This window comes from Oreochromis aureus, linkage group 22 (assembly GCF_013358895.1).
Source record: "Oreochromis aureus strain Israel breed Guangdong linkage group 22, ZZ_aureus, whole genome shotgun sequence".
NCBI lineage: Eukaryota > Metazoa > Chordata > Actinopteri > Cichliformes > Cichlidae > Oreochromis > Oreochromis aureus.
This window is the reverse complement of record NC_052962.1, coordinates 20,066,163-20,089,828: the sequence shown is the minus strand read 5'-3', so window position 1 is coordinate 20,089,828 and position 23,666 is coordinate 20,066,163. Positions and strand designations below refer to the sequence as shown.

The 23,666-nt window shown below is 41.1% G+C and overlaps 2 protein-coding genes across 2 annotated transcripts; both read right to left on the bottom strand.

The window, feature by feature from the left end:
• Nucleotides 1–398: 398 nt before the first annotated feature.
• On the bottom strand, nt 399–3,873 carry fam8a1a (family with sequence similarity 8 member A1a). The gene is made up of 5 exons (XM_031742182.2): nt 3,191–3,873; nt 2,506–2,626; nt 2,262–2,385; nt 920–1,059; nt 399–764 (listed from the first exon to the last, which is right to left on the bottom strand). Exons 1-5 carry the CDS (start codon nt 3,570–3,572, stop codon nt 620–622), a joined length of 912 nt encoding a protein of 303 aa, XP_031598042.1. The 5' UTR covers nt 3,573–3,873; the 3' UTR covers nt 399–619.
• A 17,413-nt stretch (nt 3,874–21,286) lies between these two features.
• Nucleotides 21,287–22,646, bottom strand: fabp4a (fatty acid binding protein 4a). The gene is made up of 4 exons (XM_031742331.2): nt 22,486–22,646; nt 22,150–22,325; nt 21,936–22,037; nt 21,287–21,575 (listed from the first exon to the last, which is right to left on the bottom strand). Exons 1-4 carry the CDS (start codon nt 22,556–22,558, stop codon nt 21,522–21,524), a joined length of 405 nt encoding a protein of 134 aa, XP_031598191.1. The 5' UTR covers nt 22,559–22,646; the 3' UTR covers nt 21,287–21,521.
• Nucleotides 22,647–23,666: the final 1,020 nt, after the last annotated feature.

Sequence of the window (23,666 nt, the reverse complement as noted above, 5' to 3'; positions counted from 1 at the left end):
CATGCAATCACCAAAATGCTGATATGTGAAGATTTAACTTATAAATATATATATTTTTGTTTGCACTGGACTTTTTACTGTTATTTATTTTAACAGCAGATCAACAACAGTTTGTGTTTGCTATCACAGATGCTGTTGCAGCATTGATATATTCCAAAAGCTAGCTAACATCATGTTGTAGGATCCAAGCCTCCAGCTCTCGGTGTCCCCTACTGCCAGTAACGAGCACAGGACACACTGTAAGGTCAGTTGTAAGCTGAAACCGAAACCGTCCAGCGCTTTTGTCCAACCCCGTCCATCACTGCATTTATTATTTCATCTCTACAACATAATATGTAGAATCTGACATAACTTCAGAAACTTTGAAGGATTTCTTCACATTGTGCTGATGATTCCAGTTAATTTTTAAATGTTTTTAATTAAACATCTTACACATTGCACCTTTAAATCCCTTACAGCAGGAGATGTTTCTCATCCCACTGTACCAGGTCTACGTCTGTATACATTTCATTTTATAGAGCGTTCCAAGATTTGCCCAGCAAAGTGACTCTCCTCTGTGTTAGTAAATCTGATTTCAATAAAATTTTCTAGATACTCTTCAAACAGAAGTCTAATACTGCTATCTGCCTCCTCTGCGCTGAACAACTATGGTCCCCGCCACAATGTCGTACACAGTCCTGTTGTGCTGGAAGAAGAGGAGGGTGATAAAGACAGGAAAGAGGAAGGCAATGGAGAAGTTCTTGTTCAACGCCCGCACAGTAGAGCTGTGAAAATCGAGAGAGACGAGACAAAATATGAATCCCACACAGATGCTCTAAAAGACCTGGAAACAACAAATAATATACTTTTTTTTAACTTTTTAATAAATATAAAAATAACTCAACAGAAAAAAACCAACAGAAAAAGTGTGAAGACTCACGCTGAGAAGGACACGTTAGATGCTGGGACCACAAGAACACAGTTGGGTCGTATAAGAGTGGACGTATCGCACGTCACCACCCGCAGGCCGAGCAGGAACTTTCCTGGAGTAGCACCACCAGCGCCCCAAATACAGATGATCTGATTGGACGAGAACAACAAACATCACACCGCTTGTCACCGAATGTCATTCGGTAGGAGAATTACGAAAGACTTTCATTTCCATCTCTTGCAACGTATATTTAGCTGCGCTGTTCTGGGAACTACCCTCGCCCTCAGTGTGCATACATGAAAAGGTGGAGGCTGGAAGACCCACAGAACAGAGCAGGCATCAGTGGTGATAGATAATATTGATTAAGTCACAGATGGTGTCAGATGGGTTGCAAAGCAGCCAGCAGATGCACAAACAAAAATAACAGCATATAGCAACAATTAGTGAATTAATCAAGAGTATAATTCCAGCTTTTGATCACCACCATGTACAACAACCACAGTCAGAGACTGGTTGAAGGGGAATATTTAGATAAGCTTGCACTTTTCAGAAAATGTGCCTATTTTAATGAGGGAAGCGTTAAATGACTGAGTAATATAATATGCTAACTTTAACACAAACCTGTCTGAACTAATGCTAGGCTCAAGCTTTTATTGCCCGATATTTTCACAGTGCAATACTCACGGCCATGAATATAAATTATACAACAAATAAAAGCTTGAGTAACTAATCCCGGCCCAAAACAGCAACAGGACAAGAAATTTGTTTTCAGCGTAGCACAAACAAGCTCAGAGGCAGAGAAGGAATCATGCCATATGGTGTGAGTCTGAGCAGAGGTGCATGAATATCCCAGAGCTGGCTCCCACCTGGGAAAACAAGACAATATCGTAATTCTAACAAGAGACGGGATAAGTGACTTAATCGCAGGCAACTATGAATGCAACGTTGCATCACTGTTCTCTGTGGGAAACGGCGCCGCAAAGAACTCTGACGCTGCTTGTTCTCATTAAACGAGAGAACGTGCTGCTGCTACTGGGTGTAAATGAGAACAGTGCGAAATGTTATTTATACTCTAACAGGTGTTGTGCTTTAATTCGCAGTTGCACAAGGAAAACCTTGTACACTATGACATTAAGAGGACATTTAAAAAGTAGAGCAAACGCTGAAGCCAAGGATTAATCCACTCTAAAATGTTATTAAATGTTATAAAAGAATTAACAGAAAGCTTAGTTTGGGTGAAGATAAACACATCCTGGCATGAAAATTTTCAGTGGCAAAAATTTCAATATTAATATACTTCTGCACATCGCCTAACTGAGCATTTATCAAGGCGGTGAGAAATGCGACTCACCTCGTAGACACACACCAGTACCCTGTAGACCAGAGCAACAGCCATCATCTTCTGCAAGTCCTCCAGGGACGTGTTCTCATCTATCTCCTCCACAATGAAGTGGGTGATAAATTTGGCAATGTCCCTTTAAAGAACAGAGACAGTTTGTCTGTGCAAAGTGGCATAACTTGGAATTCAAGCAGACTGAGAGGCCTCATTTAAAGTTTTGAGTCTTTGCCTGTTTATCCTGGTGTATTTTACTCACTTCATACCACTCAGATACATGATCCATAACACGATGGTGGCCTTTACACAAAACAGGATAAAGAAGTCCACAGTCTCTGCGAGGAACCTCTGGAGAGGAGAGGGGATGGTGTACTCTCGTCCTACACAGCAGATGAAAAGACAACAGAACAGGCGTTTTTTCATTACCGTGGTGCGACTCAAAGCTTCATAAACTCACAATCATTCACATATAATCAGTGAATAGACACTGCTGACAGTCACCAGAGGAAACAGAAGACGGAGGAAAAACCTTGAAAGACTCTTAAGCATATAAGCTCGTTTCCTCTAGGTCATTTAGTTAAGCCTGGTCAGACTCATGACCTAGCTTTAACACAGAGCTGGGTCTTACATTCAATTGCTATTAATCAGATTACAACAAATAAGCAACAATAATCAGCCCGGATGATTATCCTGCTTTAAAGATTACATTCTTATTAAACTTTTACTAATCATAATGCTTTCAATTCATAAACAGTAACATACTACATACATATGTGCACCTCTTGTGCAGTTTTTATGAGGGTAATTTAAAAACGTTTAAAGAGAAACTTACATTTGTGAGTTGTTTAAATATGAAGTAATGTATAACTATTCATGTAGACTGGGCAGCGTGTGTTGTAATTAGCACGTAGTAACCGACTCGCGCTGCCAAACCTGAGCCCTACCTGCCTGAGGTGGGTTCCCGTTCTGCTGCTGGCCAGGCCGGGCATCGGCACCCGGGAGCGGGTTGGTGGCTGAGCCCAGCTCGGTCCCGGCAGCCAGGTGAGGAAAGGAAGCGGCGGGGGATGTGACAGGATAGTAGCTGTACCAGCTCCGTGTGTCAAACGCTTGCTGCCCACTGGCGGGAGTACCCGGCGGCGTCTGAGCGCTTATCCCCGGCGGAGGGAAGGGGAAAGCTGACAGAGCCACCCAGCTCTGCCAGCTGGCGTACCCCCAGTAATACTGCCACATCCACTGCTGCAAGTTTGCGCAGTATTCCGCTGTAGCCGTGCTCTGAGGCTGCTGTGCGTCACTTTCAGGACCGCTGCTGCTTTTTTCGTCCGTCATAGCCGCAAATATACCTCAGCGTCCTCACAGGCTTGCCTGAATTTGGCAGGAAAACCGTTTAAAACGCGTTTAGCCCTCAGGTAATCCTCCCGGTGCCCCGTTCATTAGCTCCCGGCTGGTGCAGGGAAGCGCCGGCTAAATGTGTTTGTAAATACGGGGACTTCCGGGACCACTCACTGCTATACGCCGCGCCCTGAGTCTGTGTCGCTTAATAATATTTATGAAGCTCAAATTAAAGACTTGTGTGTCTTTAAAACAATGCTATCTACTTTATCAATGTTTCATTTATCATAAATAAATACCATGTAGTCAAAATGGCAAGGAGCTCTATCCCCCTGCTGTCATTAGTGGTATGAGCCATTTAAAGGATCATTCTGGGTTTTTTTGTTTGTTGTCATTTCATTCAGTTTCCTGTGGATACTTGTCATACTTTTAAAAGTCCATTTCTTCCACCTTTGGCAGCCATAGCACACATTTACTGCTTTTGATTTTTAAAATTATGCCCTTTATTGAGCTGTTAATTTTCCACAAGTTCACAGCACAAGTTTTAACTGGTTTACTGCTAGTTTCCAGTTGTAGTGTGATTTGTGTTAGTGTGCTGTGTCTACTTGCTTCCACTACTGGCATCTCTTCCTCACATCTTACCACCTTTTGAGAAGGGCAGGAAATCCACAGCATCCGTCTAGAGCATGGGTCTGCAACCTTCACAGTGTTTGTTACAGTACTCTGTTACATCCTTCATGGAAACTGTATTTCCTGACAGCTGTGGCCTCTTTCAGCAGGATAATCTGCCCTGCCACAAAGCAAAAGTGGTTCAGGAATAGTTTGAGGAACACAGCAATGAGTTTGAGGTGTTCACAAAGCCTCCAAAGCCCCCAGATATTAATCCAAGTGAGCATCTCTGGGATATGCTGGACACACAAGGCCACCTTGCAACTTGATGAAATGTTAACATCTTGGTGCGAAACACCACAGCACACCTTCAGGGCTCGAGTGGAGTCCAAGCCTTGATGAGTCTGGTCGTTTAGGCAGCAAAAGGGGGACCAACACAATATTAGACACATTAGTCATAATGTTATACTTGATGTCTACAGTATATGTATAGCACGTGCAACATTACTCTAAGACTGCACCACAAGAGAGCAGCAGAGGTCCATTTATGCACATTCAACAATACTAAATACAAACAACAGCACTACCTACTCTGTATTTGTACACTTTTATGAACAGTGACTGTATGATGTCTATATCAGACATGATTTACAGTTAGGCTTATTGCAGTTTTTATGTTGTCTGCTTTAATTCAGGTGCATTTTCCGGGCTTTTCAAAATAAAATGATTCCTGGCAGAACTTTTTTAACCATGTACATTCCCACCTCCTACCACATTAAGAGCTCACAAACATCTTAACTGAGTGACATTTCTGCAAAGTGGTCTGCCGCTGAGGTCACTGGGGTCAAAAACTCTAAAACTGGCTAGTCAGCTGATGGAAAGCCGTGCTGCTTTTTCTCTCACAAACTCTCCCCTCTCTTTCTTTTTAACCCCACTTTACAGATGTTGCTCACGCCTGTCTCCCCTCCTAAATGTTTAACTTACTCACTCACGTCAGTCTCATTTTTGTGTGTCTTCACTGGCTATCGTTTTACTCCCCCTCCTCTCTGATTACCGGGGAAGGGAGGGCATTGTATTTGCTGACTGGGCTGGCCCGACTCTTTGGGTTAGGTGTTAGGTCTGCCAGATCCACATGATTGCGCCGGGCCTAGTGAATGGAGCCAGTGAGGCGAACGCCAATCCGCCCCCAATGAGCGTTATCCCAGTCGACAGAAGCCATACGATGACTGTGCCCAAAAGTAATCGGGTCCAAATAAAAGCAGTGTCCGGCAAACGCTGACCCCCATAGAAACCCAACAACCTGCTGGGATTACTGCTGTGGAGGTGTGTCTGAGCGAGTGTGTGTGCTAGAAAAGAAATGAATGAGCAAGAGAGGTTTGGTGATCTGGTTAGTGGTGGGCTATGTATCACCCAGATAAGGAAGAATCTGTAATTTTATTGTGTAAAATTCATTCATAAGTTTCCATTTGTGGATGTGCTATATTGTTGCCCACAACATCTGAGGACTGTCAAAACTTTAGAAACATGAAGAGTAACTAAAATTATTACACAGCCTGTTTTTTTTTAATCTTCAAAGAAACCACAGATACATTCATTGGATTGTGTGTTTCTGCTACTGCAATCTTATATATTGGCAACAACACTAACAACAAATATTACAGTACTGTGCAAAAGTCTTGACTCGTCACTTATTCTGGGGTTTTTTGCTAGGAAAATAGGAGTTACACAGCGAGTTACTGTGTACTATGTGAGCACAAATGGAAATATGGTACATAAGGCAAAAACAGAGTTTGTAGGATTCTAATGAGCTTAAAAGTCGATATTTGGTGTGACCACCTTTATTCTTTAACACAGCCTGAACTCTCTTAGACGAGCTTTCTTGTAATTTCTCTAAGTAGTCTTCAATAATAGTTTTCCAGGCTTCTTGAAGGACATTTAAATGTCTTCTTTGGATGTTGGCTGCCTTTTTTCTCGTTCTCCGTCTACATGATCCCACACTTCAATCATGTTGAAGTCCGGATTCTGGGGAGGCCGATCCACAACTGACAATGTTACATAGTGTGATTTTCTGTCCAGGTATGGTTACTTGGTTACTTACTGCATTGGCATTTTGTTTGAAGCTTTTGCCAATCAGAATCTTTCCAGAGTCTGATTGGATCAAAGTCTGATGGTATTTTCTGTGTTCATAATTCCATCAGTTTTAAGAAGATACCACACACCACTGACTGAAAAGCAGCCGGAAGCCATGACACAGCCTCCACCATGTTTTACAGACAGCTGCTGACACTGTTGAACCTCTCTCCTAACCTCATCTACGCATACTAATTTTCAGTCCAGTCCTTGTGTAATTTGGCATACCTCAGCCTTTTCTTCACACTTCCCTTCCATAAGAAGGGTTGCCACTCTTCCATTGAAAACATTTCTGATGCAACTTGGGTAAAGAATAGATGGATCAGCTGAAGGACCAGGTGCATCTCTCATGTTGGATCTTTTTCCTATTTCTTAAGGACCTTCAGATCCTGTTCATCTTCTATAGATAGTTTTTATAGTACCGTTTCCAAAAAGAACGCGTTGGACACAATGCCAAGACATGTCAAGTTTTCAGCCAATAGCTCTTTGCTATTGGCTGCCACAAGTTGCTAGTAAGTTCTTAAAGTTCTTAAAAATATGTTCTTTGCTAAGCTCTCTTTTATGGATGGTTGATCCTTCGAGTTAGGTGTTCCAGTGTTTTGTGTTCTGTGTTATTATTAGTCTTTGGTTTATCATTAATAGTCTTTTGTTTTATGGTTCTGTATTTCTAGCTCTAGTTCTTCTTTGCTTTGTGATTTCTAGTTCTTGGGTTTTGTTTCTGGGCCCCTCACATTTAGCGTAGGTTTAGTTCTGTCTTCATGTTTATTTTCTTGTTCCCCAGTTGTGTCTCATGTTGCAGTTTGTTACTCCTGTCCCTGTGCTCCTTATTCCCCCTGTTCAGTGTCAAGGTCATGCCTCTGTGCATGTTGTGTATTTCCTGTTTTATTTTGATAGTCCCTGTCCTGTGTGGTGTGTGTCTGGTTTAGCTTCCCTTGTCTTGTTAGGTCTGATCTGTCCCAGCTGTGTTGCCACCTGTTTCCCATCCTCTTGTTGTCCTGCCTGTGTATTTAAATCCTGTGTTTCTCTCTGTCAGTTGTCATGTCGTACCCTCAGTCTGCTGTGTTTCCTCCCTCTGTATTCCAAGTAATTCTAGTTCTCAGTTCCTGATTTACTTTTGACTTTACTAAATCTGATTCTTAAACATGTAGAGAGTAAAGGGACTTTTGCAAGACTTCTTTTCATTGTTTTTTCTTCGGCTTTTAATACAATACAGCCCCATATTTTAATTAAAAGACTTTTAGAACAGTTTGAAATCAGGAAAAACCTGGTGGGCTGTGTGGAGATTCAGAAATTCTTTTATTGCTGCCATATAACCTGCATTATTATAATTGCATTAATAACATGTTTTACAGCATTATTTGATTAGTAATATTTCTTACAGGGTTCATATTGCATTGAAGATGTTTGTCATCACATTGACCTTTTCTATTTACAGGCTTAGTTATGATTACTTTACACACATTGCATATCTGTGCTGATTTGGAGTTGATGTTTTATCCAAAAGGGTCTCAAGTTTCACTGTAGAACATAGAAGGTTGACTGCATGCATGCTTACAATACACATAAATTTAGTGACAGGTCTGAGCGAAGGCCCAAGTGTCTTCTGCTTCTTTTTGTAACCTGTTGCCCTTTGGTCTACTTGGTAACTGATGACCAGAGTTAGTGACCGGCCTCAGAGACCCTGGGGGCTTGAAGTTCATTGCCTTATTTGGTAGGTGTTATAGAAAAGAGAAGTTATATGTCTGTGTCTAGCCATTAAAAATGTACAAGATGTACCATTGTCTGTAAACAATGACTGTACATAATGTATTTTTGACCTGTATTTGATGCCATGGGGGGGGGGCGGATACCCCATTGCTTTAAAAGTGTTCTCCACATGTATTTTTAGCAGAGAGAGAGAAGACTTATGCTGTAATTTCTTGTTCTGTATTAATAAACTCACCGTTTGATTGCACTTTTCTGGGGCCTTCGTGGTTTGTTTCACTGCTCTACACTGATAGATTTCGCAACAGCTGGATTTTAGATTTTTTAACTGACAGGTCACAAAGAGTGAGAATAAATGGGACTCTGTCTGACCCAGTGTTCTCCTCCACAGGTTCTCCTCAAGGGTGTGTCTTATCGCCCTTATTATTCATTCTCTATACAAACGTGTCAGAGCAGATATGAAAACAAGGCCATCATTAAATATACAGATGACTCTGTTATTGTCAGCTTACTGAAAGAGGGTGAAACTAACCACGGTCCAGTCATTGATGACTTTGTTCAGTGGTGTGAGGAGTCTTATCTCCAGCTGAACATATCTAAAACAAAAGATATGGTTGATGATTTTAGGAAACAACAAATGGGTATGGAGTCACTTTAATTAAAGGTCAGAAAATAGAGCAAGTACAATCATATAAATATCTTGGGACCATAATCAATGAAAAACTGAACTTTGATCAGAATTGCAAATCAGTTTGTAAAAAGGGTCACCAGCACCTTTATTGCCTTAGGAAACTTGCTCATTTCCACATTGACCAAAAAATTTTAACTTTGTTTTATTGTTCTTTTATTGAGCCTGTTTTATCCTTTTGTTTGGTGGCATGGTTCGGTCAGACCTCTGTCACAGAGGAAAAACTCTCTAAATCAGATAGTGAGATGGTCCAGTCGTCTGATAGGTGAGCCACAGTCGTGTTGAGCCTCCCTGTACTCTAAGCAGGTACAGAGGATGGCTTTATCGATCCTTAAAAATGGTTCCCATCCTCTAAGGGGTGAATTTCAGCTTCTTTCCTCAGGACAGAGGTTTCTATTTCCGAGATGCAGGACAAAGCGTTATAAAAATAGCTTTGCCCCCGTTGCTGTCACTGAATTAAATAAGAACTGTTTTTGTTTTTGATTCGAAATATTAAATTACTATATATGTGCTACAGTGAGGTTTATATCTTTATTAGGTATGTGTGTTTTTGAAGGGATGCCAAATGCTATCATTTTTCTGTAAAGCAAATTGACCTTGCCTATGGGTATAAATAAAGTTACCTTGACCTTGACCTTGACCTATTTTCTCGTGCTTTAGTTTGAGTTTTCGGTTTCTAGTTTTGTTTTGTACTGGTAATAGTGTTTTCCACCAATAAAGCTGCTGCTTTCAGTTAAAATTCCCATGTGTGAGTCCTGCGTTTGAGTCCTGCATCCTGCCTGCCACACAGCACACAATGACAGTGTCTGAATAAAAAATTAAAAGACCTTCACAAAGCCTGGAGACGTTTTGCTCAACAAGAGTCCGACTCCTTGTAAGGAAATTATAATGAAACGAAGGGTGGCTCAAGACTTTTTCCCAGTACTGATGCTCATCCTGCTGGGATGTCACCATTGCTCGCATTTGGAGGGAATTAGATCTTCAGCTTAAAATGAAACAAAAAGTTAAATGTCTTATTTGAAGAATGGGGACAAAATAAAATACAAATAAGTGCAGTAATAACAAAGGACATTTGTGTTCATACCATATGCCAAATAACAATGAGATCAAGCTATCTTTTGTAAATATTAAGCATACTGCCACCAAAATAAAACTGCAATATAACTTAGATTGGCTGGTTTAAGTCAACAGAGCACAACATGTTCACAGTGAGCGCCCATTTTAAAACCGCTGAATCTAACTGTGCCCTTATTGGACACCTACATTGTCAAGGTGAGATAAGGGAGGCACTTGGACTCCTCAAGTGTGTGTGAAGACACATGTTCTCCTTGTAAAGTCGACCTTGCTGTAGAGGAACACTAATGGCACTTGGAGCAGCCTCTCTCCTTTTATCTGAGGCAGCTTCTTGATCGGGTATTTCACAAGGAAAATGTTTCTTCCTGTTGCACTCTGATTGTTCAGCTTTTGCTGGTGCACACTCACTGCCCTACATGGAAGACAGGCCCCTTCATTTTGATAATTCCTTTTGTTGTCTGAGCCACTGAAAGTATCTGTGCACAACACAGAGTGTTCATAGCTGAGAGAGCTTGCTGTGTCTATACAGGATGTGGGCAATGCTTCCAGACACACTTAAAGGGAACAAGGTCACCAAATAACCTTAACTGCTCTAAAGTGCACAATATGAGCTGAATGTTTTGTGTATTTGGTCTTCAGTGGTCAAAGATTCGGTCTCATTTCTGATATATTTGAGTTCTTAAATATAAACATGTTTCTGCTCTTTCAGTGGCTTTGATGGATGAAAACCAGCACCCGCCCCGGCCTCTCTCTGTGGGATATTTAAAATCCACAAAGGAGGATAGCAGATAAGAACTTGGCATAGTTCTTCTAAAATCTAATTAAATTTAACACTGATAACACTCTGACATGCTCAGAATACAGCGTCACCAGGCAATTAGAGGGTTTAGCTTAGCAAAAACAGCTGGTCTTTTTCAAAGGAAGATGAAAAAATTAGCACTATGGAAAAATTAGGAAGAGTTAAACACAGAACACTGAAAGCATCAGAGAATCAGCACTGTGTGGTAAGTGTGTGCGCCTTAGTCAGTAAAACTCAAAAAGAGCTGTTTATAAACTTATCAATATGGCAATTCTATCATTAAAAAACAGGAGAATTTGATTGACAATTGATTGATAATTAAGTATTTATTGGCAGTTTATTATACTAACCATCGTAAATGAATCTACACTGATCATCCACAGCATTAAAAGCACCTGTCTGCTATTTTTTGGTCTCTTGTGTTGCTAAAATCATAGATTATGGTTTTTGGGTTCAGTGGATTGCAGGGTGTCACATTTCACAGATTGGGTTTGTTCCAAGGAATCCACCAAGTGTTTCCTCATACTCAGATTAACAGAGTTTGCAGACCGGGTCAGTGCCTCGGGCTCTTTGTTGTGCTGTAGAGCAGTTTTTTGATGCGAGGGAACATGTGAGGATTATTTTATTGAGGGAGGCCACTGTCATCACGGAGCACTGTTGCAAAACGGGTAAACAGAAGACTCATTTTGTATTTAGGTACGAAGCCAAAGTCTATAAGGTGCAAAGAATCTACAAAGAAAGCAATTAAAATCCAAGAGATGAACTGGGAAACATAAGGAGCAGTCAGCAGAATCTAAAAACAGACAAGGAGCACACCAAGCAGGATAAGAGGAAGGATTAAGAGACACTGACAAAGGGAAGATTAAGGTTATAGATACACACAAGGCAGTCGGGGAGATAGGAAACACCTGGGGAGAAAGACACACCTGAATGTAATCAAGGTGACAGAAGCCACAGGAAGCAAAAATAAAGGCCAAGCAAAAGGGACACAAAATAAAACAGGAAACAGCCACACAGAGAAACGTCTAACACAGAGACCGGGACTTGACACAGAAGGGAGAGCAAAAGGAACAAAAGGTCACAGATAAACTATAACCAAGACTAGAAACCTAAAGGGAACTAAGAGCCCAGAATATAAGGAAATACTTACAAAACACCTGGAACTAGGAAACCATAAAGATCCTGAATAAAAAATCAATCAAACCACGAGAAACAACTTAACTCTCACACGAATAGAAATAGGAACTAAAGACATTCAATAGACATGAAAGTAAAAAGGCAAAAAGAACGAAGAACCAAACTGATCATATAAAACAACAACATTTGAAGTCTCAAAGCACGAGTCCCAGCCCAGTGAAGCTGACACAAAAGTGTCTTAAACTTTCAAAGGGTTTATAATGGCCAGCAGGGGGCGACTAATCTGGTTGCTAAAAGGCTTTGATGTATGACCTCAAACAGTTTGCTAATGCATTGTGGGGCTAGTTTCAGGTCACACTGAAAAAATAGAATTTTCATAATTATTATTTTCATCACATCTAGAATAAAAATACCAAGATGGCGATGGCGAAACAGCTCAGCTCCAGGTTTGATAAGGGTAATACAATACCTAACCAATAAGGCACGTCACAATAGCTATGTCTATCTATTTATGCTGTCTATACTCGAGTCCAATGCATTTGAAAATGTAATTTAAAAATGTTTTTTACATCAGACATTATAAAAAAATGTTGATTGTTGTGTTTGATTTGTTTTTGTAGTCCAGTCCCTGCTTGAGAAATGTCTCGGGAAGTCTCGGACTCTTTGGTTGTGTCAGTTTCAAACATGTGGAATAGTTTATGTTAAAGTTCCTCAGATAGCACCATATCTCTGGTGTGGAGCCCGTTACGAAAAGTCATGACTCCCGGGTTTTCAAATGTATCAAAAGTATCATGAGTTTGTCAAAAAACCCAGTTAGAGAAATTCCTCTCATGGCCATGTGTGAACTCAAGATCTGGGAGTCTGCAGTTTTTTTTGTCCTTGCATGTTGTGTCATAAACCACACACTGCTTTAAGTTCTTACTGGACACAAAGGTTAGATTTGGAGTGCGTCTGTAATTTCAGGCATTCAGTCATCCAGAGAATGTGGGGTAAGGGGTCACTCGTATTGTTTTTAGAGGGTGGAGAGAGTGCAGCATGTGATTTGTGTATACATTAGTCAGACTGGCCAAAGTCCATGTAGTTTCATTTAGTTTAAAGTCAGTTCTCACAGCTTCAAATCAGATTAATGCCTTTAATATCCTTCCCTAATTTCATGCAGAGATCAAAGATTCTTTTTAAAGAAAATGAGCAATTTTGTGGTGCTAAATATATGTTTGTGCAGTCAAAACTTCAAAAAGCGAGAGCGCTGAAGAGGAACAACTTCATCTGCTGAGGCAGCAGAGGGAAGTCCTCGCTACCTTTGCCCCAAAGAACTGGGGGGAAAAAAATCCCCTCTTAGTCTTATATGTAACAGTGAGAACCAATTAAGTAAATTATGTCTGCTTCCCCAGAGCCTTGACAGGAACACCCAAGGGGAGAACAAGAGCACAACCGCTCTCCCACCAGCTTCAGTTTCGAGCAATTTCCCTCTCATCATCGTCCTCTTTCTCATCGCTTCCCTCGCCTAATTCTCTTTGTTTCCTGCAGCTTTAATGTCCCGGCCTGTATTCACCTTTCTCCTACTGTTAGTACACAGCGGTGAGGAGGTGAGAGGTTTGCTCACGTAACAGTAACAAACCTCCCCTTCCTCTTCCCTTTTACATATCACACTCCCCTGTTTTGTTTTGTTTTTCCTCGCTCATTCTGTACGGCACTTTGTTCATATTCATTCATTCCACACATTCATTGTTTTGTTGTTTTGGTTTTTTTGGGGGGGAGGGGGCTCATTTTAAATGTGCTCTAATGATTGTTTGATCTTCACATTGCATTGGAACGTCAAAGAGTAGAATTCCTGCAGAAATTGCAGATGTTGCAGCTTGCATGCGCCCAATGGAGAAAGCTATTAGGTTGCTGTCGTGGTTTACTCTCACCACTTTCATCTAATTTGTTTCACTAGCAGGTAACTGAGTCCTTTCCGCCAGCACCAGCCAGACAAAAGCAACACTTGGTGGAGTACATAGTGGAGCATTTAAGGTCTCAAGATCCAGATTTTTCCATCAGAAACTCGTAGATACAAAAAGAGTCAATATTAGCGCTCTAAGTCCGGAAAGTGTGCCAAGAAAATATCCTTCAGCAGCTTGAACTACTGATACAAGGCAGGATGGATCCAAATTCTCACCCTACAATCCGAATGTCAAAGCAGAAATCAAGACTCGTCAGACGAGGCGACATTTTTCCAATCTTCTGTTGCTCAATTTTGGTGAGCCCATGTGAACTGTAGCCTCAGTTTCAGTTTGAATTACTGTTATCCTCCTATCACCACGAAGCAGTCTGACTGCTCTCCTCTGACCTCTGGCATGAACGAGGCATTTTCTCCCAGAGAACTGCTGCTGACTGGATATTTTCAGACCATTCCCGGCCAACCTTACAGAAGGTTTTGTGGGAAAATCCCAGCAGATCATCAGTTTCTGGGATCTTTGCACAATCCTGTCTGCCACCAGGAACCATATCACGTTCAAAGTCACTTAAATCGCCTTTATATTTGCCTCAAAGAACAAATATTGTAATTTTTATGGCTGTAAATCAATATTTGAGTTCATCAGATATCATTATAAAATACATTTTTGCTGCCTGTTTCCTCCAGTGTAACGAAGCGCTGCTGGCTCAGCAGACAAAATGATGACTAATTCTAAAATCAGAGCAAAAGCTCTCAATGGACGTTTTGCAATATCTCACTTGTAATCTTCACCGCCACCGCCACCCACTCTTATTTCATTACACCAGTGTCAGGATCCAGACTTACAGTCACATGCTCCATTTCACTTTTTCATAATCAAAAGTGCCTGACGAGGCAAACAGCTATAACAAAAGAGTTGACCCGCACAGAGTGCTTGTTTGTTTAATGTGCAGCTGTGCATTGCAGGGAAGGCGGCCAAGCTGTTTCCCAGTGAGTTTCACACGGACCGAGTTTAACTCAAACAGCTGTAAACCCACAGGCCTCGGAGTAATTGTTATATTATTATATTTTACTTTTTAAAAATCACCTGTCTTGAAAATAGCTCTAAATATCATATCAGTGTGTAGATGTTACACATGAAATAAAAAAGCAACTGTTTTTTTTTTTTATTAGCTTTTTGGATGGATGTTAAATAAGTCTTACTTGAAAGGTTTGTGTTTCGGGTTTATGGTGCAGAAGGAGCTGTTTACAGTCCACTTGGAGAAAGGTCAGTCTGAGACTAATGGCTTCCGTTTTCCTCCCGCCTATCAGAGGCTGCCGTTATCTCTCCGCAGCATTGTGGGGAAGTGCCTGTTGCCTACAGCACGTCGCAATGTGTCCATCAAGCCAACTTTCCTGATGGCCTATTGTTTTGTTTTGCTTTTAGCAAAGGTTTCCTATGAAAGTCTAAACTATCTGCGTTCTGTCACTGATGAAATCTAACATCACAAACTGAATGTACTTACGCCTAAGGAGCAATAAGGCAAACTGACACACACACAGCCAGTGTGCTAATAAATCCTCTTAAGAGATGATAAAGATGCAAACATACACAAACTCTGCTAAACTCAAAGAAATAATATAAATGTCTGAATTTTTAAATTCTGAGCATCGGTCTCGTTTTTTAACCTCCTCTGCTTTTTCCTGAAGTTAAATGGTTTGATAAAAAAAAAAAAGTGAGACTGTTGAATCCTCAGCAGACAATCAGCATAGCCTGACCTTTAAAATATCAGCTCCGTTCGGCCGTGCCACCTGCAGCAGAAGGTCAGTGCATCACTGTGCATCACTTATCCGCTGCTCTAGCCACTTAGATTCACACATTTTTGCTATTGTAAGCAGTGCGACAGAGAGCCTTCTGTATTGTCTGCCACAAAGGAGCAAATATCTCTTCCGGAAGAAAGCAATCAGTTTTCAGACTGGAATGTCTGCTGCTCAGATCGTCAGGCTGGTAAAATATACCAATGATGATGTTAAAGCATTGGTTTGATGTTTGCTTGTTTTCATTATTAAGCTTTCTAATTTCTGCAAACGTATTTCTTTATTCAGCGATTTCCTCTGTATGTAAAGTGCATACATCTTTTGTTTTCGCCAGTTGGATTGTGTACTCTTTTAGCGTTTGAAGTTTCCCTCACAGAAGTTCCGCTTAAGCTCTTCGTGCTGTGGCCATAAAATAAACTGCTCTGCGTGTTGTAAAGTCACTGAGTGCTCTCAGAGGTCGCAGCGCGAAGAAAGCCTCCTGTGGACGTAGGCCGCCTGAAATGGTTCTTCCCATCTGGCTCATTGTGGTCCCACACTTGTTAGTCCTCGCTCCCCCCTCTCCTCATCACCCCCTCCAGATTATAGATCACATGTCCTGTCACACAGTAGTCTTTCGAGTGGATAAGCCAAACACTGTGACAACTGGCGGAGAATTCAGAGCAGAAAATACAGCCACTACTGTTTATTGACTTTTTCTAAAGTAGGCCATCAGGAAAGTTGGCTTTCCATTCATTTATATGTTTTCGATCACAAAGATCACAAAAATAGACAAACTAGTAGGCAGGTAATCACATTTCTATAGAGCTTGAGGTCTGAGCTGCAGTGTTCCCAGGGGTACCCATTGTGTAGAGACTGGTTTGCATAGTCTCGCTTTAAAGATTTCCACCATCCTTCCTCCTTTCAGCTATACAATCACTCATGGGGCCGTTATTCTGAGGTACACATGGACAGGAACTCCTGTTGAGATGACTAGAAAAACATAGATTATTTGTGGTGTTCTCAAGGGTGTAATAGTGTTTCCTCATATACAGTACAGAGGCCCGTCAGAAGTTATATTTTGAGCTGCCTCTGAATACAAAGCAGTTTAACAGCATCATCTTAAAGAAGTATATAATTTAAAGATTAAACAGTGAGAATATTCACAGTCTGTTTCCTTTCAGAAAGACTGAGACCAAGTCAAAATCAAAAATATATTATAACTCAATAAATAATTTGTATAACTGAACTGAGCTTAGCTAAGCCTCTCTGTTCTCTAGCAGTATGCCTTAATTCTTCATCATCATCATGATATCGATTCAACAAGGTCCTGGAAGCACCACCTTTGGAGGAGTCCATTCTGCTGGAAGCAGTCACCAGAAGTTGAGTGCAAAGTGTGCAAAGAAAATATCCCCCCATACCGTTAGCACCACCAAAAGCCTGAATTGTTGATTCGAGGCAGGATGGATTTATATTTTCATGTTGCTTCTGACCTCGCCATTCAGATGTTGCAGTGGAAATTGAGCTCAATGTTTTTCCAACCTTCTATGATCCGATTTTGTTGGGGCTGTGCAAACTGTAGCCTCAGTGCGGCCATCTGCTGCAAGGTTCAACGTGTTGTGCATTCACAGATGCTCTTCTGCATACCCTGATTTTAATGAGAGGTTATTTGAGTTCCTGATGCTTTCCTATCAGCTCAAAGCAGACTGACCATTCTCTGACAAGGTATTTTGGCCCTGAGAGCTGTCACTCTCTAGTTTCTCTTTTTTGGACCATTCTCTGTGAACTCTAAATTCGGCTGTGCAGGAATATCCAGCAGATCAGCAGTTTGTGAAATACACATGCTTATTCAACTTGTCACCAACAACCACCATTTGAAAATCACTTAAATCACTTTTCTTCATCATTCTTATGTAAAGTTTGAACTTCAGCTGGTCGTCTTGACCATGTCTACGTGCCTAAATCCATCGAGGAGCTGCCATGTGATTGGCTGATTAGATATTAATGTTAATGAGCGATTGAACTGGCATACCTAACAAAGTATACAAAGTCCTTATGATTGTCAGATTCAGAATTAAAATCAGAGACAAATGACTGGAGATGTGCTGTGTGAAAAGATGAAAAGTATTTTAAAGATTTTTGAGTTTAATCCAAGCGTCTCTGCCGCAGTCTCTGGAGAGATGATAGCCTGCGCGCCTAGACAGCACAGCTTGCATAACATCCTCACACTTGTTGAAGAAATCAGAGCTTGCGAGTTTCAGAGGAAAAAAAGCCTTGTTGCATGGCAGCCAGCCTCCCCTACAGCTCCGAGGGGCCTCAGCAGACATATTTCTGCTCAGCTGTTTGGTTGCCCTGGAAACAGGCCAGTGTAGGCTTCATATATAAATCCCATGGAGAAGATGTACAGGGAGGGGATTGTGTAGTCAAGATTTTTAGCCAGCATGGAGGCGTCGTTCACAGGAGTTACCCTTGAAAAGCAGGTGGATGTCGACCTCAAGGCCATCCCCACCCTCCAGGTGCAACAGAGATAGTCTGCTCATTCTGTTTTTACCACAGGTTTCCTGAAAACAGTGCAGTCAGACTCAACAAGAAGCAGCAGCGAGAAAGCTGCCAGAATGAAACAAGTCAATGTCAAATGCTTTGCCATTTTAAAAAGCCACATTAAGGAGCAGTGCTTCTATTTTCGATGTGCAGCTTGTGGTGGGGAAATGAAAAAAAGGCTTTTGGAGATGATGGGGCATTTAGTCAGGTCACCTGTCTTTCTTTTCCTTGGAACTTCCTCTTTCTCGTTACTGATTTCTTCTCCTAAATTCAGACATTAAAGTTGTGCAAAGACATTAAAGGGAAAGGAAAATGATCTTTCGCTTTTTTAGAACTGTTATCTGTCTAATCCTCCTTATCTTCACACTGCTTCAGATGTTGAAACACACAAGAAAACAAACAAGCAGCTGAATCTGCTCCCTGTTTTGCAGATTGCAGCTCGTACTTCGTGCGACTCCACATCCCTCAGTATCCCTATACGTCAGCACGTTTAGCAAGTACGAACTCATACTGTAGGCCATATCATGTATCTTTGATCCCGTGGGTTTGCTTGGACATAAAAGGTGTTTATGTCTCAGAGTGCTGTGTTTAAAAGTGAAGGACAGACAGAGGAAGGGTGTCAACGTCAGAAGTCAAGTGGAGCTTTCCAGATGTTATGCAGAGGATGTGAGTTCATTCTCTTAAAGTCCAAGACAATCTTTCTTAACACAAAACAACCCCAATGTCAACAAGTGACCTTTGTCTCTCGTGTATGAGAGCGCACACTGGGTGAAGCATACACGCACAACCAGTGTCACAGTGTTTGTTTAGTGCATGAGTCATTTCAGCAAGACGACATGCAGTATATGCCACATTGATCTTTCACCTTAGGTTCTTTTTTTTTTACTTCCTTCACTGCCAGTCCACTCTCTCTGTGGGCTTCCAACTATCTTCCTCCTTCCTGACCAGTTTCCTAATTGCTCTCTGAAAGCACCGCGTTGCTGCAAGGTTCACCTCTGTCAACAGTGGGCAGCTGGAAGATCAGGACCTTTCCTCTTCAGTGGAACACCTCCCTTTCTGTCCTGCTTGGCCGCGGGCTGAAACACTATTATTTCAGATGGTCAGCTGGAATCTCTGCTTCATTCACTGAGTTCACGTTCACGCCTGCACTGTGTATGTATCTGCGTACACCTTCCACTGGGTCGAGTTGCAGAATGAGATTCTCATTTTCATTTGGAAGTTTTCTCACGCGCTTTCCAGACTGCGTTTTAAGAGAAAGCAACAAATCATTTGGGGGAAAGATGTGAGAGATAAAAACAAAGAGGTGGAGATCCACTCTCCGTTCCCTGCAGTTATCCAAACAAAAATGGTGCGGATAACAAGCAGCGCACCTGTAAGTCAATCCATAGCAGATGTGTTGAAGAAGATATAAAAGCAGCAACTCCTCAGGTGAATTCAATCAGGCTTTTTTTGTTTATAACAACAAAGATGATGCAAGTTTGAGGAATTGCTGGGTTACTGTTGAAAGTTTGAAACAGTGATAGTTCAATTTTAAGATCAATGAGGCAAAGTGCTACAAAAAAGCCAAGCGAGAAGGCATAAATAAAGTACCAGCATTTATGTAGCCTTTTTCTAGCCTTCCTGCCCACTCACTTGACCTGTCTCGAGTCCGCACACCTTAATGCAATCAACAATAGTGCGTGGCACTCCTCCAGTGTGCCACCGGTCCGCACTAATACAATAAAAGAAAGAATGTTTTGAAGGATTTATTGCTGTTTAACTGTGTTGCGTCATTTGTGGTTTTGGCTATTTTTGTTGCACTCAACCCTCATTTATCAAAATGGACAAAAGATGTAATTATACTTTTGGAGAGTTGCTTCCTGCCATTCTTCACATTACCCTCCGTGCCAGACGATCCAGGAAACCCACAGAGATCTGATGTTTTTTTCTTTTAGCCCAGATCCTCCTTTATGATGTTCAACAAAGACAAAAAAAATCCATCATTTGTTATTTGATATTCACCGTTAGGCCTTTGTTGCTTCTAGTTTTGAAGGTACAAGGCACATAGTATCCCGTTTATGGTGCTTCCACCATACTTACAATAACCGTGGCAGCCAGCTGAAACCCTACTTGTTTCAGTGAAACTTGCATTAAAAAAATGAATTCATAAATTGCAAGAACCAGTTGAATTCAATGGCATCAATTTCCTGACAAACTTGCTATCAAATGACCAAAAACACAAACAAAAAGCCTTGTACAGTGACCCAAGGGGCTTAAGAGGAAACCTGATGTCAATACGAGTCAGCTGTTTGATGATGATTTTTTTTCTGTACTGAAAACAAGTTAAGTGTAAATTTGAACCTCAGACAATTCATTCAGACTCGTGCGTGATGCTGTTTTGCAGTTGCTCTGGTAGATTTATGCTTTACTCTTTTAAAAAAAGGAAAACAATGTTTAAAAAAGCTCATGACACACCAACTTAACTCTTCTTGACCTTTGCTAGCTGTCCACTGTGATACTATCCTTCTCTTGGCAGTCTCCCAGAAGTTCAGACACTGTACGTCCTTGGCTGCTGCCAGTTCTATTGTCCAGGTCGAAGGGAACGAGAGCACTGGGCTGCAGTTCCACCTGGTTCAGCTGTTTTGACCATTAGAGCCAATCAGTTCTATCGTCTCCCTTTCCTGTCATGGGAAAGTGGCGGTCAGCTCTCGAACAATCTCCCCAACATACAAAAACTTGACAAGTGGCCAAAGGGTGGGAGCGCCTGTTGGGAAGACCCGTAATGTTTTGGGTTTCTCCATGTACTCCATGTTCATGTACAGCTGCCAGTACATGTGCAATGGGAAATGTTCAACCTCCCAAAACGGAAAAGGGGCTATAGTTCCCAACTGACCTCTCGATACTTCTAAAAATGAGTTCACATTCCTCAAAGAGTCCCTGCCAACACACATTATACATCATGAGAAAGGCAGGATGGCTTCCAGATTGAACTTTAAGTGGGGGGTATGTTCAAATCTCTTTGTTTTTGTCTTCTGGCCTTAATAAAGAAGAACAAAGAGAACTACATCAGGCGACACAGATTTAAAAAGCCACTGCATGTAGAATAACTGCTGTAATGACCATGAATGGGATCCCATTAAAGTCAGACTGCCGGATTAGGAGGTATGTTCCCATTAGAGCACTTTTTTTATTATTATTAAGACATTCCTCAGCACGGCCCAGTGGCTGGAATGCTTTCAAGTATGTCACAATTAAATCAAGATATTATCCAAAACGCACGAGGCAAACTCACTTGCTGACCAACATTTGACAAACTCACAGAGGCACACACACACACGACAGCTTTTTCATTCATTTTTATTCAAATCACCACAACAATTCCAAATGAAACCAAATGCATCATGTTGGAGAACACAGGCACGGAAGAGTGATTTTTATCAACACAGCGAATAAGAAAAGCAGAGTACGCCGGTACTTTAGTTTGGTATTGCGCTCATTGAACTGAGCCTGTCATCCAGCAGTGCATCCAACAAGTGGGCTGAAAATTGAAAAAGAAAAAAAGAAAAACTCCCTCCATCATGCCTCCTTTACGTATGTCCTCACTGCAACCACGTCTCCCATGATGCATTTCTGTGTGGAAAGGAGACATCAGGTGATCAGAAGAAATCTGCATGTGCATCAACTCTGGCAAATATCAGGCAGAGCATACAATCATATAAGAAGTCACTGCGAGACTTATTTATTTAAAAAATTTAATTGTATAAATCTTCCTCGGGTATGTTGTGGTGATGTTTTTATTTCCTGTAAAACTCCTCACCTTAAAACAAATACCTTTGTTTTTATCCTAACAGGATCATTGGGTATAAACAGTATATTTTAACACACATTAACATACTAAATCTACTAAATAATATCTATAACAGGGGAAAAGTAAAATAACTTTACGTAGAACTTCTAAACAGATAGTTTGGGGATTAAAAAAAGTCATACCGCTATCAATTTCCCATCTGTGATCTCTCTCTCGATATTCGTTTCTTTGCCATCCCAGTTCTGTTTCTGCACAAGTTTGCCGCTCTCCAGAGTCACCACGGTCTGCAGGGCACAAAACAGACAAGTGGTCACGTCCAGCACAGATTAAATCAATAATTAAATAATTAATAATCTAAAAGTCAGGCTGTGTAAATGCTTGTTCTGTCTTTCTAACCCTGGTCTTTCTGTCGTCTGCGGTCGTCTCATCAAAAGGTTCGTTGAGTTTGAACTTGATTTCGGTGGTTTTGAAGGTGCTCTGAGACTTCAGGCATATAGTCCCTTGGTCGTCCACCGTCACTATTAAATTGGGCTTGGTCCGGTTGCCCACCTGCCGGGTTGCAAATCCCACACCTGCAGAGCGCGAGGTGTCAGGAAATGTGTCAGATATAGAGACGCTTTTTCATTAAAACGTTCAAAAACTATTGTGAAAACTTGAGGAAATAAAATTAATTACAATTAAGATTAAAATGTTTTTTCCCCTAAATTTAGCTCCAACCACAGACTTTCTTACCAAGTGCTTTCATGTAGTCATCAAAATTGTCGCTGGAAATCATCTTCCATGTTCCAACAAATTTCTCGACCATTTTGCAATCCTTGAAATTTTTTTCCTCTTTATCCTCAACAACAAAGTGTGCAGTGACTCTGGGTTCAGCTCTCTTCCAGTGTGGGAGCAGAGTTTGGCCGTTTTTTAAAGGGACAGTCCTTTTCTCAGCAACGCGATAGGAGCCAATCACAGCCTGCAACGTCATATAACGGATTGTTGAAATCCCTCCTCTGTGTGAGTTTTTCCCTTTTTTTCCCACTTATTTATTTTTATCTGTGACATAGTCGTGGCAATAGTTTTACATTCTAAGCTACATGTGTATTTATCAAAATGAATTTTCAAACACGGTAATTTTATACAGAATAAACAATATTTTTCTTTGTTACAGTTTAATATCAAGTATTTCTCTGGTTCCATAGATTTCACTTTATATCACGGGCCAAACAGGGCAAAACTGACATATTTGTTTTCAGCTATCTTGGCTAAGAGCCGTCATTCTGTAGTGATCTGCTGATAAGAAGCCATTCCTCTTAACAGGTGAAAAACTACATATCCCTCCTAGTTTTGGGGAGGGGTTTAACCTCCCTCTCGCCCCTGCAGGCAGTATCCTTCAAGCTCAGGTCCTCTACCAGAGGCCTGGGAGTTTGAGGGTCCTGTGCAGTATCTTTGCTGACCGAGATCTAAGATGTTGTTCCTGGGATCTGCTGGAACAACATTTTTAACATGACATTGTCATGGTAAAAATATTGGTGGCATGGTGGTTAACACTGTGTTCTCAAAGCAAGAAGGTCCTGAGTTCAAATCCATCACATCCTTCTTGCCCTATGACAGCTGGGATAGGCTCCAGCACAATAGAATTATTATTAGGCCAACTTTGTAGGTGAAAGTTAAGTCAAATTGAGTTTATATTTATTATTAGTCTGGTGACTGATTTCATTTTGAGGAAATACAAACAGAGGCTCTGTTGATATCGCTATTGTGATGACCTTTAAATTCACTTTGGATCCTTGTGTATTGTTAAAGACTGACAAAAACTGTAAGGTGAGGGGCACGAACCTTTACAGAGAGCTGTATCCAAGCTAAACTGAAATCAGCATGTTTGTAACTTATAATTTTAACTAGAGGCTTGAATGTGATTAGAAAAAAAT

Excerpts from the sequence above, each read along its gene's own strand:
- fam8a1a (XM_031742182.2), bottom strand. The coding sequence starts at position 3,572 with ATGACGGACGAAAAAAGCAGCAGCGGTCCTGAAAGTGACGCACAGCAG. Across the intron at positions 2,627-3,190 it reads CGGGAACCCACCTCAGGCAG|GACGAGAGTACACCATCCCC; the intron begins GTAGGGCTCAGG and ends TCTGCTGTGTAG. Across the intron at positions 765-919 it reads TCTAACGTGTCCTTCTCAGC|CTCTACTGTGCGGGCGTTGA; the intron begins GTGAGTCTTCAC and ends CGATTTTCACAG.
- fabp4a (XM_031742331.2), bottom strand. The coding sequence starts at position 22,558 with ATGGTCGAGAAATTTGTTGGAACATGGAAGATGATTTCCAGCGACAAT. Across the intron at positions 22,038-22,149 it reads CAGACGACAGAAAGACCAGG|ACCGTGGTGACTCTGGAGAG; the intron begins GTTAGAAAGACA and ends TGTGCCCTGCAG. Across the intron at positions 21,576-21,935 it reads CAGATGGGAAATTGATAGCG|AAATGCATCATGGGAGACGT; the intron begins GTATGACTTTTT and ends CTTTCCACACAG.